General features: G+C 48.6%; 1 protein-coding gene across 7 annotated transcripts in view; it reads left to right on the top strand.

Moving 5' to 3' along the window:
• Positions 1 to 11,120, top strand: part of CLMN (calmin) — a 115,345-nt gene extending 104,225 nt beyond the window's left edge. For 3 of the 7 annotated variants that reach the window (XM_025442381.3, XM_025442378.3, XM_025442382.3), the window contains one exon: positions 1,173 to 11,120. In XM_025442381.3, coding sequence (XP_025298166.1) covers positions 1,173 to 1,337 — 165 coding nt within the window. In that variant the 3' untranslated portion in view covers positions 1,338 to 11,120. Of the gene's footprint in view, positions 1 to 1,168 lie in introns of all 7 variants that reach the window. The other 4 variants (XR_007412529.1, XR_007412530.1, XR_003134728.3 and 1 more) reach the window with 3 other exon arrangements.
• Positions 11,121 to 19,060: the final 7,940 nt, after the last annotated feature.

Genomic DNA, 19,060 nt, shown 5'->3' with positions numbered 1-19,060 from the left:
GATAGAGATTTTGAAAATTGAAACTAGAAAGTTAAAAAAAAAAAAAAGAAACTAGAAGGTTGAGAAATGCAGTCCTGCTTTCCATGTTTTTGAGCGTTGACTAGCTTGGTAATAAAAAATATAGTTTACATTTTTTTAAAAAGGTTTGAAGAAAGAAAAAGTCTGTCCATTGTCCTATGTGAACCCGTTTCCAGACCAAAAGGCAAACGTTTAATCCCCCGTTGGCCTTACCTCTGTCTGCATCAGGAGATAGTTCAGGGATGAGGTGGTTCTCTCTGTCATAATCTCCACCGCAAATGACCCTAAGAAGCTTACATTCTTGGCTTCTATAAATGCAGCTCTAAGCAGAGGTTCCCAAACCCTTTCCTTTTTTTTTTTCTTTATTAAGGTTTTACTTATTTAATTGAGAGAAAGAGAGAGAGATCACAGAGGCAGAGGGAGAAGCAGACTCACTGCTGAGCAGGGAGCCCGACATGGGGCTCGATCCCAGGACCCTGAGATCTTGACTTGAGCTGAAGGCAGATGCCTATAGCCAACTGAGCCACCCAGGCGCACCCCCCCCCCCAACCCCTTTCCAATCAGATTATGGCCCCATCCCTCTCCGTTGTGGGAATTGGGAGCTGTGGTCAGTCACCACCGCATCCTTCTGGGCCTTTTCCAACCAAGCTAAAGTCAAACTAATCATTATCTTCAAGGTTCTATCCCAAAGCCAAAAAAAAAAAAAAAAAAAAACTTGGTGGTGGGGGGTAGAGCATGCCTCTGTCTCCAATGGCTGTTTTTAAATGATCTGTAATCAGGGAACTCTATTTCTTTAGATGACTTACCGCGTCCCCCTCTGTCACTAAGGATAGCAGAGTGCTGTCAGTATGCAGCTCTGCCTTCAGGACACTGTGGCATAAAGGAAGGTGTCCTGGATGGGGGGCTTAGTCATCGTGTGGCCTTGAGCAAGCAAAGCCACTGCACCCCACAATCCTCAGTATGCCCATCTGCGGCATGGGGCTGACGGCTTTTCCCTGCTAGGGTGGTGCAGTTGGACTGAGCTTGTACCAGAGCGCAGAGCGCTGGGTGGCCCCCTGGGAAGCCCTCAGCCCTCTGGGGAGGCAGGGGGGCGGCCATCCAGCTGTAAGGACCTGCTCATAACTGCCCTGCCTGTGTCTTCCTCCTGCAGGAAGGCCAATAACTCGGGTGAAGCCACGTTGCCGGAGAGCCAGAGCCCACAGAGCGACTCTCTGACGCAGTTTGTCCAGCAGCCGGATTTGATGTATTTTATTCTCTTCCTCTGGCTTCTGGTGTACTGCCTGCTGCTGTTCCCACAGCTGGACGTCAACAGACTCTGATGCGCGCGTCTGCATAATAAAAACCACAGGCCCCTGACCAGGGGCAGGAGGGAGCTCTTTTTACTTCACTTTATTCGGGTGTTCGGAAGGGGCACTTCTGCAGACAGCTGAGGGCCTCAGGGAAGCAGCCCCCGCCCCCCCGCTTCTCCACGGTGTCCTTTGTGTCCTGTAAGTCCCAAGCATGCTCTCCTCTTCGGCTTCGTCCTCGAAACTCAGGTGTGTGTTTGGCTGGATCGTTAGATGGGGTTTGCTTTTGAGTGCCTTGCTTTGTCAGGTATGAAGCATCTTTGCATATTTAGCCATAATCTGGGTCGTGGCTCGTCCCCCCACGCAGGTTTCTAAGGGCAGGTTGGAGGAGGGTCCTCCTGATGGGGAAGACGGGGAGACATCCCCTGGGAAGGAAACTGCCCCGAGCTCCTCCCAGAGCGGGGTTTGAGTGAAGGCAGTGGGGGTCTGTGCACCTGCTCTCATCTGGCTGTTGGTTGTATCCGAGCAGCACAAAGCTGCAAGCTCCAGGAACACGTGTCCAGGAACGGGAGGCCCGAGGGAAGCGTGGGGGCTGTGTAGTGAGCTGTGGTGCACTCTCTCTCAGCCTACTTTTGGGGGGAAGCTGGGAAGGGTAGGATGTAAATTTTTTGCATCGGCTGAATTGAGGTTAAAGCTGTGATTTTCAAATATTTGCCACCAACGGAACCCTCCTTTCAAATGACTTCTTAGTAGGGGAGAATTTAGATTCTCAGCTCAGCAGACACAGGCCAGGGCCTGGGATCCCTCCCACTTTGCCTCGCCAGCACCCCCAGCTTCTACTGATGGCTCCCGAGGCCTCTGCGCCAGTCTCCAAGGCCCCACAGGGTCTGCCAAAAGCTCCTTAAAAGCCCAGAGGAGGAGCGCAGGAGTGGCTGGGCTCAGAATAAGTCCGGGCTGCTGTTCAAGCTGGGAGTGGCCCAGCCGCCACCTGCCTTTTACGTACACCTGCGACAGCGTGGGCATCCTTTGTGGTCGGTCATGATGGGATTCTTGAAAAGACTTTCTGGAAGGTACCCCGAGAAGTAGACCAGAACAGGCAGTTTGTGAGGTCTCCCCACCCTCCCATCTTCCTTCTGCCCTGCACCCCCCAGCTCCCACTTCCCTCCAAGATGCAGGGCCATGGTGACCCTCCTCCCATCTTTCCTGCCCCTGCAAGTGGTACTCAAATGATCACAAACCATTAGGTCAGGAGAGGCCCTCAGACAGCCTCTTGTCTGCCAAACCCAGAGAGGCAAAGCAGGTTGACCAAGGCCACGCAGCCAACCAGGAACAGACTTGCAAGGGCACCCGTGCCACCATGAGCTGTCACCTCTTTGAGGAAACTCGTGTTGGGCCCATGAAGGTCCCAGAAAAAAAAAACAAAAAAAAACTAAATGATGAGATTAAAATGTCCTCATTTAAACAAAACCAAAAACTGGGGCCAGCGACAACCTTTGCTTTGTACTCCTATTTTCCCCATGAGGAAGCTGCATGTGCTTTCACGCTCGTCCCCCGTGACTTTTGGAGTGCCCTTGATGGTAGGGACAGCTTGTCGGCTGCCATGCCGCCAGTTGTTCCTCCTCCAGAAATCCCAGCTCTCTCTTAGCAAGCCAAGATGCTTGCTTATTTCAGGCAGCGCGTTTCAAGTTTAACCGAGTCCCAGCATGGCCCACGGAAGTTACGTAGCACGTTTTAATCGATGACAGCCCAAATCCCATTCTGGGTTTAGCCTGCCTTCTCTCCTTCTTAGTTCTTAGAACAAATCTGAGCCTTCCAAGCCGAAAGCCGCCGGGAGCTTGGAGCGGTTCCATCTTGAAGGCCAAGCATCCCATGGAGAATGGGCTAATTAATGAGCTCCCCGGCATCCCTGAAAACCCAAAGGTACAGGTAGTAGAGAGCACGTGCGTGATGTTTCAGAATCCTTGCCACCACGCAGCCCTTGCCTAAACCAGACTCTAGAAGACCAGGGAGGAGCCGACCCAAACACAAATCGTTTCATTTTGCAAGTCTAGACCTTGCTCAGAAAAATCTCTTTAGGCTGCTTCTCTCACCCATTACAACATGTAATATTATTTAAAACCACCCAGTGGCAAGATGCCTAAAAATCATTTGGTTCCAGTTGGCTGTAAACAAATTTCTTCTTTAAAGGCAAAAAAAAAAAAAAAAAATTCTCATTTGAGTATAGGCTTATATGGAAGAAGAAGTTGGATATAAAAGGTGGATAGAGAAGCCTACAGGGAAGACCAACCCATGGTTTTTAATTTTTTCTTAAGAATTGATTTTTAATTCTTATCCAAGTAATATTTATTCACAGTATATAAAGAAACAAATACTATATGACCTTTAATGAAAACTAGCAGTCCCCTAAGTCTGGTTCCCTGGAAGCAACACTTTCAACCCTTTTAGCTGTTTCTTATTATTTGCTTTTGCTTTTCTACATAACATGCTTATACTTGTTTTGCTTTTTTAAATTAGAAATGTCTCCAACTTACTCTTTTTTTTTTTTCTCCAACTTACTCTTACAGTGGATGGGGGTCTCGCCCCTCTCCATCCCCCACTTTGTTTTCCTGATGTGGTTACGTCACATCATTCCATGCATGTCTGTTCAGCGTGCGTGCATAAGGACCCTTCATGCCTGAGCCAAGCAGTGCACTGTGGTAACACGCCCTTTCTTGCCAAAATTTTCCCCCTTGGTTTGATAATCTTTTGTTTTGTTTTTTGGGTTATTTATTTATTTATTTATTTTTTGGCGTGGCACATTTTTTAGTGACTTCCTGAGGAAAGTAACATGGGAAGTAAATATCGTAAATATTTTAAGATCTTGCATACCTTAAAATGTCTTGATTCTGCCCATACCCAAGGGTAGCTGGGTATAGGATTGCTCGTAAGAATAACTCCCTCCTACTGCCCCCCACCCAGCATAGTTGTTAGGACTTCTGGCACCATCCACATCCCCAAGCCTCTAGATGTGACTTGGGTTTCTCCCTACCTCCAAAGAAGCATTCAAGATCCCTTTCTTAGTGCTCTGAGCTGTTCTGGTGGTGGCATGTCCTCACCAGAGGTGGTGTGATGTCATGCTGGGTTCTCGTGGGAAACTTCGTGGATTTTTTTTTTTTTTTTTTACGATGGTTCACATCCTTTCTTTCTGAAGCACCTGTTATTCCAATGTTGGACCTTCCAGGCTATAATCCTTTAATATTTTTTATCTTTTCTAGTTATAGTCTTCTTGTCAGGATCTGATTTCAGGGAGAGGCATTCAACTTTATCTTCTCATGTACTGGTTGAATATTTAATGCTTTATTTCCAGAATGTTTTGTTGCTATTCTCTTGTTCCTGTTTTATCGTGTCATGTTCTTGTTTCATGGATGCAGCTCTTCTCTCTCTGTGGATGTTCCTGACGGGGTTTGGGGAAATTCTTTTCTGCTCCTCTGTGCTATCTATGTTTACTCTAAGTTCCCTTTCTCCTGGTTAGTCTCAGGCTCTGTTGTTCATATTACAGGCTTTTTCAAATACCTGATGGTTCTTGGATCTGTTCATATTAAAGAGTGACACATCAGAAAACAAATTGGAAGCTCTGTGTATCAACCGGTGGGCTTTTCGGTATGGTCACCAAGTTAGCACCTGGACCCTTCATGGGAGTACCCTACATATCAATTTCAGGTCTTTTCTCTAGGGCTTATTGTGTTTCTTTCAAGATATTTTCACTTCTCTCCTGCCTGAGAAAGAGGGACATACATAGAGCTTCTACTGGCCTATGTAGTGTCCTCATGCAGTTTCAATAAAAGGCATTCCCTCTGGGTGGATGACTTAGAGAAAGATGCCCCTTTGAGCAGATGCCACCCATAGGCACTTGGCTTACTGGCAGATGGCATTTTTTGCCTCTTTCTCCAGCAAGATGTAGACCTGAGCTAGGACAAGGCTTGAGGAGCAGAGCAGGGACTAGATTTTAACTCCCAGCTGTTCCCTTAGCCAAGCACCTTTGTGCAGTGCACAGACTGTAGAGCTGTACCTGGAGATCTAGCATACACCTGAGTGCTTGTGTCCTGACCCAAGCAGGCGGTCTCCTCACAGTCAGTACTTAGACTCGTTAATTTGCTCCTGCCTTGCTATGCCTGGTGTTCCTGAGTTGGAGTCCCCCTGATTCCGCTGTGGAGTAGGACTGCAGCTGAGGCTGCTCCATGGCATGCCTCTGCCGGTGTGTGGTGGTCAAGTCCTGTGCCCTGCTACTCATTGGTTGGCATCTCTCGCCTACCGTCAGCCCCTCTCCATCCCATTATCTTCATTCCTTTGCTATTATTTTCATGGGCTTTCATGAGGCATGAGAGCACACCATCTTGAACCACAGATCCCACTTGAGCCTTCTTGCCGCTTTGCTGGGTGGCTCGCTGTTCGGTGCATGTGTCTGTGAGCCCACCCTGAGCCCGGCTGGGGCTGTGGCAGTGGCAGTGGCCATCCTGCTGAGCTGTGGCCAGCCAGGTGCCTCCGCATAATTGCATACCAGCTGGCAGAGAGGGAGGAATGGCCCTTGAAAGCTCTACTTGAGCCCCCCAAGTAAGAAGTGATCCATCCTTCCTTCCTTCCTTCCTTCCTTCCTTCCTTCCTTCCTTCCTTCCTTCCCTCCCTCCTTCTTCATTCATCCCCTGCCCCCAGACACTCAGATCTCCCACTCTCCACGAGCTCTAGTCTGAGGTGTCCTGTGGAAACATTTAGGAAACAAGCAGTCCCCACTCATGTTTGCCAGCAAACAGGGTCTTCCCTCTCTGTTGGTCAGCTGTGCGGAACCTGGTGAGCACAGCGTCCTGTCCTGGCCAGACGTGGCCTCCGTGGGAAGACGGGTTCCCACCAGGACTTGGAGCCAGGCAGTACACCTTCACGGCCCAGGACAGCCACCTGGATGCCACTTCTCCCTTTCTGGGATGCAGCGAAGTGCCACCAGCCCTCTCCCCCACACAGTGCATGCCTGCTCCTTGGAAGGGGTGAGCATTTTAGGAGGCAGAAGCATTTAGAGGCCCCTTCTTTGGTCTGTCTTTATAAGTCCTAGAGTTTTCTATAGCTTTAGGGATCTCGTGAGAGGGTCTAGCACATCATCCAAGCAGCAAGAACAACTGAAGGGCAGGAAGGGGATGTGACTAGTCACACTGCTAGTTAGTGACCCCAATATGGTCCTCTTGATTCCCAATCACATTCTCTACACAACTGCATCCTGAAGCTACCCTGCTCCTCCCTCTTTTCCCAGGACTCCCAATGTCAGGAAGCTAACCTCTCAAACACGAATCAGAGTAAACACGTGAAGAATGTATCTTACTGAGTATCAGAAACCACCGGAGCTGCTTTGGTGAGAACTAGTCCCTTTCCATGGTTAGGGCACTAGAATGCAGTCACGTGACATGATGCTTTTCCCCGCAAGCTCAGTTTTTCAATCTTTGGAACGCCTGCTGGAGTTTGGAGATGTGCCCCCACCATCCCACTTAGAGATCCTCCTCAGGGATCTCTGCCGAATTACCCACCTGTACTCAGCTTCACATCCTGGAGTCCCCAAAGTGAGTTGCGTTGGAGTTTCAAGCCAGAACCTTCTCAGCAATGCTCTTGCCAGGAAGCCAGCACATAAAGCTCTCCAAGGTCCAGCTGGGCTCTTTCTCTTTCCCTGACATTGCCTAATCACTGCTGAAACCACCAGGGGAAGATTGAACATCCTGGGCCTGCAGCCGCCGTGGGAAGCTGCCACCCAATAGTAGGTTCTTGGTCTGGCCCTCCCAGCTGGTGAGCAGGGTGGCTCCGGTGACACAGTCCAGGTGCCAGGGCGCAACGCTGAAGGCTGGGAGCCGGCAGGGGTGACATCATGCTTATTTGCTGAAAATTGGTGCTGAGGTTGCCTTCACCCTTAGCCAAGGGAGGGAGCCAAGAAAGGAGACCTGGCTGCTTTGCTGGACATTGAGTCTACGCATCTTTCGACTCTACTTTTGTCAGGCATTTCATTGCAGAAGGACAACAGCTTGGGGGAAAGGAGTCAGGTGCCTGGGAACATGGGCTTGGGATGCATTTTGCCCCCAGATCTTCCATTTCTGTCGAGTGCAGGCACTGTGGCTTCAGGCTCCGTGTGAGGCTCAGCCCTCCCTGCTCTAATTTTTCAGAGTCCCCCACTGGCCGGCAGGCCTTGTCATTTCTCCCACTTGGGCTTGGGGTGAGCTTGGGTGAGGGAGTAATCGGGCCAAGGCTTAGAGACCTGGAGCTCCTGCTTCTCCGAGAGTCGCCGGAGGACCATCTGAGTTCCTGGGCGCCCTGGCCTGGCCTGGAATCAGCAGGCCCCACAGAGCCGGGGAGACGACTGATGTGTGTTTATACTTGGTTCTGAGAAGCTTGATGAAAATGCATCAGGCAAGAGTTCTCGTCGGCCCAGGGCTGTCTTATCAACAAGCCAGAAGACGTTCTCGTGTATGGGGAAGAGACAACCAGGATTTTGTCCTGTTTGACCACGTTGTTCTTTAAACACAACACTACTCGACCATCCGGGGGCTGGTCCCACTGCTGGCTTTTGAAATTCCTGGCACCCAGCAGCCAGGTCTATCTTTCATCCTGCAGGGGCCTGCCTCACTGAACCCATCAGGATTCCTTTCCTCCTCCTCCCGGAGGTGGTGTGGGATCCAAAAAGTGCAAGTTTGGGAATCGTTAGACCTAGGTTTGAGGCCCTGCTCTGTCACCTGGTATCCGGATGATCACGTAGGTCTCTTAAGTGTCTTCTGTACAGAGCAGACCTTCCGTACATACTTGTGGAATGAATCAGGCTTCCTTGCAAGTTGGCCACAAAGCTGTAAGTGTCCAGTAAGTGGCTCCTTGCTCTGAATTCCCCTCCTCTCCAAGCTTTGCAGTCGCCTCCTCTCCTTATGTTCCATTGACCAGAGCTTCTTGCAGCCTCTCCAGCCCCCTTTCATCCCCACCAGCTGCTCTGTCTCAAATCTAATCCTAGGCTTTTAAAGAGGAAGTTGAACATCTGGCTCTTGGTCTGAACTTGGGTCTTGATCTCAGGGTCGTGAGTTCAGACCCTGCATTGGGCTCCACCCTGAGTGTGGAGCCTCCTTAAAAATAAGTAAATAATTAGGAAGCTGAAGCCACTTTGTACCCATTATTCATTGGACCCTCAGGACCACCTTGGGAGGTTATTGCAGAGACAAAGCTAAAGCCCAGGGAGGAAAAATGAGATCACAACAGAGCCGGAGAGTGCCAGAGCCCAGAACATAGAGGACGCTAGTTTTCAAATGCTCAGTTTCACCCTGGACGTCACTGCTTAGAAGATAAAGTTATGCCCTAAAATAAGTTTCTGATTCTTGAGACTTTGGCCAAGTTTGCAACTGAGGGTGGAGATTCCCAGAGCTGGGAAGGTGGTGGACTTGGTTGGTCTGGTGGCCCCATCATGCATCCTCCCCACTCCTAAATTTCTGCACACCACTCCCAACTCCTTATCAAAACTGCTTAAATGTCTCCTTCGTGTTCGTGTAAAAATGACTGAAGATGCCCCCGATTCCTGTTTTAGCCTATGGTTGCAGATTCACAACTACAATGAATGCCTCTAAAGAAACTGTAGCAGTAAGATCTCAGCATCTAACCTCAAAAATTTCAGCCACCGATTAACTACCCATCCTTCCCCCCGTCCCCGCTAATCACCTCTCCACTCCCAACACACACTTTTAAAAAATATGTATATTCATTTATTTGAGAGAGAGAGCAGGTGCAGGTGGTGGGAGGGGCAGAGGGAGCCGGAGAGAGAATCTCAAGCAAATTCTGCACTGGGCTTAGAACCTGAGGTGGAGCTCCCATCTCATGACCTTGAGATCCTGACCTCAACCAAAAACCAGAAGCAGATGCTCAACCCACTGACCCAGGTGCCCTCCAACATACTTTTTTTTTCAGAGCAGGAAATTAGGCTCACTGTCCTTCAAAACACAAACGCATTTCATTGGGCCGGGCCGAGCATAATTAAAATAGGAATGGAGAGGGTGCCTGGGTGGCTCATTTGGTTAAGCATCATCCTTTGGCTCGGCTCGGGTCATGATCCAAAGCCCTGGGACTGAGTCCTGAGTCAGGCTCCCTGCAGAGTCTGCTGCTCCCTCTCCCTCTACCTGCTGCTTCCTCTGCTTGTGTTCTCTCTCTCTCTCTCTCTCTCTCTCTCTATGTAAAGAAATAAAATCTTTAAATAAATAAATAAAATAGGGATGGGGGATTTGGATTCTTGGATGAAGCCATAATTGGTTGGGCTGTGAGATAGGAATGTTTATTTTTCCTTTGTGTTAATTTTAAAAGTTGTGATTTTGCATTGTTCCAAAAACGGAAATATATTTTGATTGGTTTATTCCATTTGTAGCCGCTACCACTTCGTTTAGCCCCATGCAGAGTCGGTAAGAACGGATCCTCTGCAGGGCTGTGCTATGAGGAAGAACAGCCACAAAGGCCTCTGTTCCTAAACGTCCTGCAAGGATTGAACCATTCCTTTAAAGGAAACTCTAGGAGTTTCTGTAACCTAGAGAATTGACATTGTTCCAAAGTAGGACAACACTGGCCCACATCCCGGCTCTGGTTCACCTGCTGGGACACCTTGAATAATTCATTTACCTCTCTGGGTCAGAAGTCGGAAAATCTTTGTAAAAGTCCTTCCTAGCTTTAAAAACCCAAGGGTTAGCAAAGTAGTTTTTTTTTTTTTTTAATCTCAGTAATTGACCTCTTTGCTTAAAATAAGTGCATCTCTCTGTATTTGGAAGTGAAACCCCAAGCTCAGAACGTTGCTTTCGGCTTTATTGTTTGATAAAGGTGCCTTCGGAAAGGGTTTGGTAAAAGTATAGTCCGTTAGGGGTGGGAAACAAAAGAGTGGGATGGGGGAGATCTGCTTCCCAGGGCTCCTGGACCTAAACTGATTCCCTTAAATTAAGTCTGTGTCGGAGGCAGTTTGCCAAGGAAACCCATCCCATGTGCCAAAGTTCAGCCGTAGAAACAAAGAGCTGTGGACTGGATCTTCCCACCCTTCCCATCTTTTCCCCCTTTCCTCTAGACTCCCCCAGTTAACAGGTACAGAAATCCCACTCAAGTTGGGCTATTTGCTAACATTGGATCCCGTTAGCCAAAGGCTGGCACGTTTGCGGAGAGTGGCCCTGAGTGGGCACAGCACCTGCGGGGCAGGTGCCCCGAGGAGGAGGCCTGCCTTTTGTGCCTGAAATTGCACCATAACCTAGTGCCCACATCACTTGCATCGCAGCCAAAGACAAATAGGAGAAATGGTTGTTCCCTGCCAAATGTCATCCGGACAGATGACTAAGCCTGGAAACGGTTTCTTCAGAGCCTGTTCTGTTTGGATGGTGATACGAGTTTGTTCCAAGCTCTGTGATATGTTTAACAGATTCAGTGCTATAGTTTCTTTTAAGCTTCACGGACAATGTCAGAACATTTTTATTGATACTGAGAGCTCTAAGAGAACTACTGGGAAAAAAAAAGTAAAATGTTATTTTGTAGAACAAGGATTATTTTGTCTATTTAGTATATATATATAGCCGTAGCTTTGTAAAAAGGGATCTTTGTAAAAAAAATTGTACGAATGTGCACTCTTATTTATTGATTATTGTAAATGAAGACATAAATGACTATTTGCATAATTTATACCTGTGGGAAATTAACTGGAGTATTTGCTATTTGACCGTTTTCTATTAAGGAATAGTAGGCTCGGTGCTATGATGAATGGTCTTGGAAAATCACATGTATTCTTAAAATTTTTAAGTATAAATTTCATGAACTGTCTGTTTCCTTGATGACTTTTATTTCCCTGTGTTTCGCTGTCTTTGCTGGTCAAAAATTGCACCATGTTTCCCGTGTCCCAACCAAGAGGACTCTGTGGCCAGGGTGAAAATGAAGCCAGTTGGCTTTTGAGTTGTAGGGATTGTTGGGAATGTGCCCTTTATGACTCTTCACTCGCCTTGAGTCTTTGCACATGAACCTCCTAGGAGATCAGTAGCATGTGGCACAGCCACGTGGCTGTGTCATTACACTGTCTGAACCTGGATCTATCTCTTACCAACCACCTGGGCCATGGCAAGAGACTCTAGTAGCACAGGCTCCCCAGAAAGCAGAGCCGGAGTAAAGCTTATATGCTAATACATCATTTTGGGGTAAGTGCATCCCAGGGCCGCAAGAGTGAGGCAAAAAGAGACCAAATTAAGGTAGTGCAATATATTTATTGCACACCAACTAGGTATCGGGTGCTATTCTGGTTGCTGAGAATCCAGTTGTAAGTGAAACAAAGTCCTTGTACTCATGGAGCTTACATGATTTTTTTTTTTTAAGATGTATTTAGAGCAAGTGAGCAAGCAGGGGGAGGGCCCGAAGGAAAGAGAGAGAGAGAGACTCCGGAAGCAGACTCCCTGCTGAGTGCAAAACCAGACATGGGGCTTGATCCCAGGACCCTGAGATAGGGACCTGAGCCGAAATCAAGAGTCGGCCGCTTAACCGACTGAGCCACGCAGATGCCCCTGGAGCTTACATTCTAAGTCAGGGGAGAGAGACCTGAACAAAATAAGTAAAATCTACAGCATGTCACATATGTATCGAGGAGGTCTAGAAGAAAGGTCAGGAAGGGGGGGAGAAGGTGGGGAGGTGGGCGTTATGAATAGTCAGGAAGTCCTCTTTGAGGGACATTTGACTAAAGACCCAAAGGTGATGCAGGCACAGTCCCTTGAATGTCTGGGGAGAGCTCCCCAAGCAGAGGGAGCAGTAGTTACAAAGGAACTGAGATGGGGCCATGGCCCGTGTTCTTAAGGGTCATGTCCATGTTCACAGGACCCGAGAGTCCTGTGCGGTTAAAGCAGTGGGTTGAGGGTAGGCGGAGAGGTAGCAGCTCACTGGATCAGGTCAGGCAGGGCCTTGTAGGATGTCGTAAGGACTTTGGCTTTTGCTCCAAGTGAGCTAGGGCCCCACTGGAAGGTTGGAGCACATGTGACTTACATGTGCCACCATGAGAATAAACGCTGGGGGGACACGGAGAGCACACAGAGTCTGCTGGGAGGCCTTCGTGACAGGGGAGGGAAGAGAGGAAACTGCTATGGACCAAGGTGGTGAGCTGTGCCCAAATTCTTTTTTTTTTTTTCCTTTTAATTTTATTTATTCATGAGAGACAGAGAGAGAGAGAGAGAGAGGCAGAGACACAGGCAGAGGGAGAAGCAGGCTCCATGCAGGGAGCCCGAAGTGGGACTCGATCCCGGGTCTCCAGGATGAGGCCCTGGGCGGAAGGCGGCGCTAAACCGCTGTGCCACCCAGGCTGCTCTGTGCCCAAATTCAATTGCATTTTGGAAGCAGACCCTCTGGAGTTGCTAACACATTAGGTGCGGCGTGTGAGAGAAGAAGAGGCTCAAGAAAGACTCCAAGGTTCGGCCTGAGTGGCTGGAACAGCAGGGGTGCTGTGCACCCAGGTAGGGGGATATGGAAGGGGCAGGCTTAAGTCTGAATTTGGAGCATGCTGAGTTAGGATGCCTGTTAGATGTGCCCCTTCTCTCTCTCTCTGCCCAAAGGTCCTCGTCCCTCGGTGTGTGCGTCCCTCGTCCCTCATGTCAACTCTGGATGTGGCCCAGCCCCGACCGCCCCTTGGCTGCTCTGCTGCTGTCCCTCCTTGAGGCTGGGGAATCTCCAGTGGGGTTTGGATCCCAGGTCCCCAGGGCACCATCCAGCCACTGCCAGCAGCATCCCGGGGAGCCCCCACCTCTGCGCCCCCTGCCCCCCACGTGGGCCCTCCCTCCTCTCACCTTGCTGTCTTTGCATTTTTAATCTCTGAACTCCTTGGCGTCAAGAGGAGCCTGCTCCTTGCTTGAACGGAGGCAAGGAGAAAATGCAGACTCGATACACATCAGACTGGCCCCATTGAGAAGCCCAGTGCATGGGGTGGGGGACATGCCAGGAAGGCACATCCTGCACTTGACTTGCCGAGGCCTATAACCAGCTGCGCATAGTTATGTTTCAACTTGACCGTCCTACCTTATTTTGAACAGTGTGACTCAGCCATAAAAAAGATCAAATGTGGGCAGCCTGGGTGGCTCAGCGGTTTAGTGCTGCCTTCAGCCCAGGGCCTGATCCTGGGGCCCTGGGATCGAGTCCCACATCAGGCTCCTTGCATGGAGCCTGCTTCTCCCTCTGCCTCTCTCTCTCTTTCTCTCTCATGAATAAATAAAATCTTTAAAAAAAAAAAAGGTCAAATGTAAAGATGGGGTGACATTTTCCTTCCCATGAATTGTTATAACATTTAGGATTAATTTGAGTTGCCTCTGACGGAAGAGGCACACAAGTGCTGGCTCGGACACGATCCAAGTTCTAATGTCTCTTTTAGGAGAGAGACCATCAATCCAGGGTTGGCTGGGTGGCTTCCCCGTCCTCGCCGCCCCCAGCGTTCTAGTGGCATCGTCCCTAGACTGCCATCGTTGTCCTCAGGAGCCAGAATGCTGTCCGTGCCCCCAGCAGCCTCCACACAGCCCATGCATGTTCTGTGCCGTAGGAGGTCAGAAGGAGCAGAGGCCAGACACCCCTGCTGCTAAGACTCCACGGGACAGCCACACAACGCACCCCCTCGCCTCCCATCACCACGCTCAGTCACGAGCACGGCTGCTAGGGAGTCCGGAGGGGTGTCCTTTGGCTGAACACTCAACTAAAGAGACTTCTAACAGGAGGGGGCATGTAGGAGGGGACAGGCAGCTAGTAGCCTTGGTGACGCTTGCCTGAGGCCTGGCTGTCCAGTTGGGCCGCGTGTGTACAGCTTCTCTATTAAATGCTCTTGCGTGGAAGGCGTCCTGGGTACACGGGTGCAGTGTTGGTGATAAGGACAGGAATAGGGTCAAGTCCAGCCCCTGAAGAAGCCAGCGAATAGCTGAGGAGCAAAGCGGTGTATACAGCTACCATTAGCTACCATTCCTTGAGCTCATCCAGGGCCGTAGAGACTCTCTACACCATCATCAAACACAATATCCCAGGAGGCGGGGGGCCCTGTCCTGCCCATGTGAAGGTTGAGGTTGGATAAAATAAATTCACTCACATGCTGCCCAGTGGAGTTCGAATAAGAAGTTAGGCCACCAGACTTCATCCACTGTATTAGTGCCCCTAACTGTAGGCCCCCAACAAGAGCGGGCCTGGGGCCTGGGATCCATGGCTGCTCCCCGACAAGGCTCACAGGGAAACAACAGCCACCCAGATTCTGGTCTGAGGCCCACATCCTGCCACAGGCAAGAAAACTGGATAGGAGAGCTTCTCCTGCTACCCTGTGCCGGGGGTCAGTTCTCCTAGAGACCTCAGGGAGGTCTCTAACATCCCCGGGGTCTCAGATCTTTCAGATGTGAAATGGAAATCGTAACAGTCCCACTGTGAGGATTGAAATGAGTTACTGTCTGTGAAAAGCCCCAAGAAATGACCCAAGGACAGATGGTCGTGTTATGAGAATAGCGTCCTTATGTCTGTCCCTCTTAAAAAAAGAGTCAAAGCTCCAATGATATTTTCTTAGAACTCAACCCCCACCCAGCCAATATTTATCACTTGCAGACTTTGGTTATCATCGCAATAACCCTTGGGATGTCTAGACAGCTGTGAATGTTCTAGACAGACGGCAGCATTTCCACACTATGAGTCTGTCTGGCCTGGACAGCAATGCCCCAGCTACTGAAATTGGTGTAAAAGGGCAGAAGTAATTCACAGAGGGTGCTCCACCTCTGCCAACAGACGGAGAATCCCTGGGGGAAGTCATCCAGCCTTACTGGGGGAAAGACCGGCCTGTGTGTAGTGACCACAGGAAGAACTAGAGGCTGAACATAGTTTTAAATCTCCCCCTTATGATAGTCTATTTGGAGTTGGGGTTTAGATAAAGTTAGATTTCAAATCACATAGGTGCCATTTTAGGCAAAATTACTTGCTAAGAAGCATTAGCTCAGTCCCCAGAGACCCTCAGAGGATCCCACTTGGCACTCTTTATAGGAATGTGCATCCAAAGACAGAGCTTGCCTAGGATCGTGCACTGGAGCCTTGCCCACCTGGGGACAGGGTTCCCTAAAGTCAAAGTCCACAGAGAGAAACTCTCAGCAAGGTCTTCCCAAACTACTTGGGAAAAGGACATTTTTTTAAAAATGTATTTCCAATCTGTCATACAACTTTTGTACCATATGGTATAAATTAATAAGCAAAAACTGAAATTTTAAAAGGACATTAAAAAAAAAAAGAAGCCCTGATTTTTTGTTATTAGATTCAGTGGACATACGGTGATGCTATCACATCCCCCAAAAGTATCTCAATGTTCTCAGTTTCTGAACTCCCCTCACAGAGGCCCAAGGACATGCAGGAAGCCAGGGCTCACACTTTGAGTAGCATCGCCGTAAACCAACTGTACCTTCCGCCTTCCAAAGGGAAATGATAACCTTTGTCTTTGTCTTATGCAACCACAGCAATTATTAACTAAATAAATACCACTTACCTAAACTGCCACATCACAGTGTCTTGGTCTATTTCTAGAAATTTTCAGTTTGCTTGTGAGAGTACAAGGCACTTGCCAGTATGTGGTCTAGTTTCATCTTCATGCTATTCTTCTATGTTTCCTAAAGGCACGTGCTACTCCTTTTGTTACTGAGGGTCTAACTGGATTGACAAAGGTGATTTGGTGATGAGGAGAAGGGGAAGAAGCAGCCGCACTACAGCTCACATCGGAAGGGGTTGCACCCATCAGGCCCATCCCCGCCATGCAGGGCTGCCCAAGTGCCCTGGAAAGTGGCTGGTGAAAGAATTGCAGGCTGCACAAAAATGTGCCTTTCGATTATTTTCAATAAAAGTCACCTAAGAGACAGCCAGCGCAAGGAGGACACTCAGAATTACCTCTTTCCTCTTGAAAGCAAGAAATAAATGTTGCATGTGAAAGGTACCCTCCCTGTACCAGCAGGTAAAGAGACAGCTTTATCACCAGAAGTGGGAAATTTAGAGCCAGGAAGGCTGTGTAGACAACCTGAGTCACTTTTTACTAATTTACTACACCAGCCCAAAGTCTGTTTAGAATTGCATACTAATGGAACCTCCGAAAGTTAAGTTTTCTTTGTCCCATCAATTCCTCGCAAACATGTTCTCTTTGTCTAAAAGTATAAAAACTGCCTGCCTGGGTCATTTCTTTAGGTCCCGATTTCACTATTGGGCCTCCATGTGCAAGTAATTATACACTGTTTTTTTTTTTTTTTTCTCCTTTTAATCTGTTTCATGCAAGAACCTTGAAAGGTAGAAAGAAATTTCTCCTCCCCCCACAAAATTGTAAGCACTTTCTTGCAAGTGGCCTTGACCAGTTTAGCTTCAAGCCTCCTTCACTGAGCACAGCCCTGGCAGGTAGGTCCACCTGCCGCTAGAAGAATACTTGCCAAGGCAAGACACTGCCCAGGGCCTATGGCTGCCAGGGGTGGGTCTTGTCCAGCTGTGATCATGTGGGCACAGGTGAGTACCTGGCTTCAGTCAGCCTACACCCTCCAGCAGCATCAAAGCACCAGACAGAACTGAACCAAATCAGACTTCTTTCCCTCTTTCAAAAACTCCTGAAGCCCTGGACACCAATTGGTAAGGGGAGCGGGCGGCAAATCTCCAAATGTCCTCTTATGTACAGCATGTGAAATGGTGGCCAATGCTGCATTCCAGGGACCAATGAGACCTCAAACGAGAGAGAGACACTGCATCACATAGTTTGCTTTGGAAAACTTCAGATTTTCTAAATTTATAAAAAAAAATAATAACAGCTTTCACCTTTACTGTGTATGTGATAAGTGGGATGAATGTCTAGGCTGCCCTTTCTCCCCGGCACATTCTATGACCTATGGTTTAAAGTCATTACTAAAAGCCAAATTCACGGGGCACCTGGGTGGCTCAGTGATTGAGCATCTGCCTTCACTCAGGGTGTGATCCTGGGTCTGGGGATTGAATCCCACATCGGGCTCCCTGCATGGAGCCTGCTTCTCCCTCTGCCTATGTCTCTGCCTCTCTCTCTCTCTGTGTCCCTCATGAATAGATAAATAAAACCTTAAAAAAATAAAATAAAAGCCAAATCGGGGGATTGGTGGGCCAGGTAGGTAGGGTCTCCACATCAGTTAGGGCATCCATTCAGCTGCATGTTGTAGAAGCCTGGCCACAGGAGCCTCACCATACAGGTTTTAATTTTCCCCACAGGCCACTGAAGTAGGAGGTCCTGAGGTACAGTGGCTCCATTATGTCACCAGTGTCTTGGGGTTTATTCTATTCTGTAACTCTTAGCATGTGACTTTTGCCCTCATAGTCTCCTCTGGTCAAAAATGGTCTCTGAAGCCCCAGCCTCCCATCTCTGTGCCAGGACAAAAGAAGGAAGCCCCAAGAAGAAAGTAGAACAATCCTGGTAGGCTTCCATGTAAATCCTGTTGGCTGACACTGTGGGACGCGACCAGGCTTGGGCAGCAAGGGAGGTTGGGAAATACAGTTCTGCAGCTAAGACTGTTGCTCCTCGTGCAAAAGAAGGACCTGTCAGAGAAGAGGTGAGAATGAACACTGGGTGGAGAGGGAGCTATTGTGTCTGCTCCAGCCTCCCCTTGTCCATCTTGGGGAATGGGGTTAGCTCACTGTTTTCCAGTAACAATGACCACTTATTAAGTATCTATTATGATCTGGGAAGTTTGTCAGGCCCTTGATGTTCTTTTTCAATCTTTGCAATAACCCTGAAGGTAGATTGTTATCATCCCCATTTTATCTTTTTTATTTTTTTAAGATTTATTTATTTATTTGAGAGGGAGAAAGAGAATGAGGAAGAAGGGGAGAAGGAGAATCCTAAACAGATTACCTGCTGAGCTCAGCGCCCAACACGGAGCTTGATTCCAGGACCCTGACTGAGATCATGACCTGGGCTGAACTCAAGAGTCGGCCCCTTAACCGATCCACTGAGCCACCCAGGCGCCACTATCGTCCCCATTTTATAGATGAAGAAATGGAGGCTGAGAAATGTCAAGGGTCTTGTCCAAGGCATCATGCAGGAAACAGATGAGAAGATCTAAGTTTTAACCCTGAGGTCTCTTTAAAATCTAATTTTCTGCTATAGCTCAATATGCATCTTGATTATTGCCTCAAAGGAAGGGCTGGTACTGAGAGATTTTCACGCTGATGATCAGTCTTCTAAATTCAGTGTCTTTTGTTCCCTGCTTGCTCCTCGGCTGCCTGTCCCATGGGTTCACTCCCTGATAGAAGCAATCTGGTATCGTCTCAGATGGCCACCTGCGTTCTTTTGGTTCCCACGAATAGTTTTGTAGCAAAACTCCTGTAAACACGGGTGCTTGAAAGTTCACCTCTGTTTCTTGGGGTCCAAGAGAGACTGGGTCTTAAGGATATTGATCGGTCAAAATCCTTAGTTCCAAGCAAAAGAAATGGACTCTGGACAATGAAGCAGAAAGAAGCAAATGAAAAGAGTAGAGGTGGGGTAGTTCATGATGCTGGAGAGTTTTTGTTTGTTTGTTTATTGTTTGTATAATCAAAGGCTGTGCATTCTCGTCCCTATATCGACTAAATAAGTAAATACAATATGGGATATGGGCTCGCTCACAGGATTGTTGGCAGAGGTAAAGAACAGAATTTGGAGCTAAAGCTTCAAGAGCAATACCCAAGTCGGATGAGAAAAATCTCTGCACTTATCCTGCCCCTTCAAGCCCCAGGGAAGGGCACCAGGGATACCCCTCTGA

This window comes from Canis lupus, chromosome 8 (genome assembly GCF_003254725.2).
Source record: "Canis lupus dingo isolate Sandy chromosome 8, ASM325472v2, whole genome shotgun sequence".
Taxonomy (NCBI): domain Eukaryota; kingdom Metazoa; phylum Chordata; class Mammalia; order Carnivora; family Canidae; genus Canis; species Canis lupus.
Note: the sequence above shows the minus strand (reverse complement) of the source record. Positions and strands in the feature narration are given on the sequence as shown.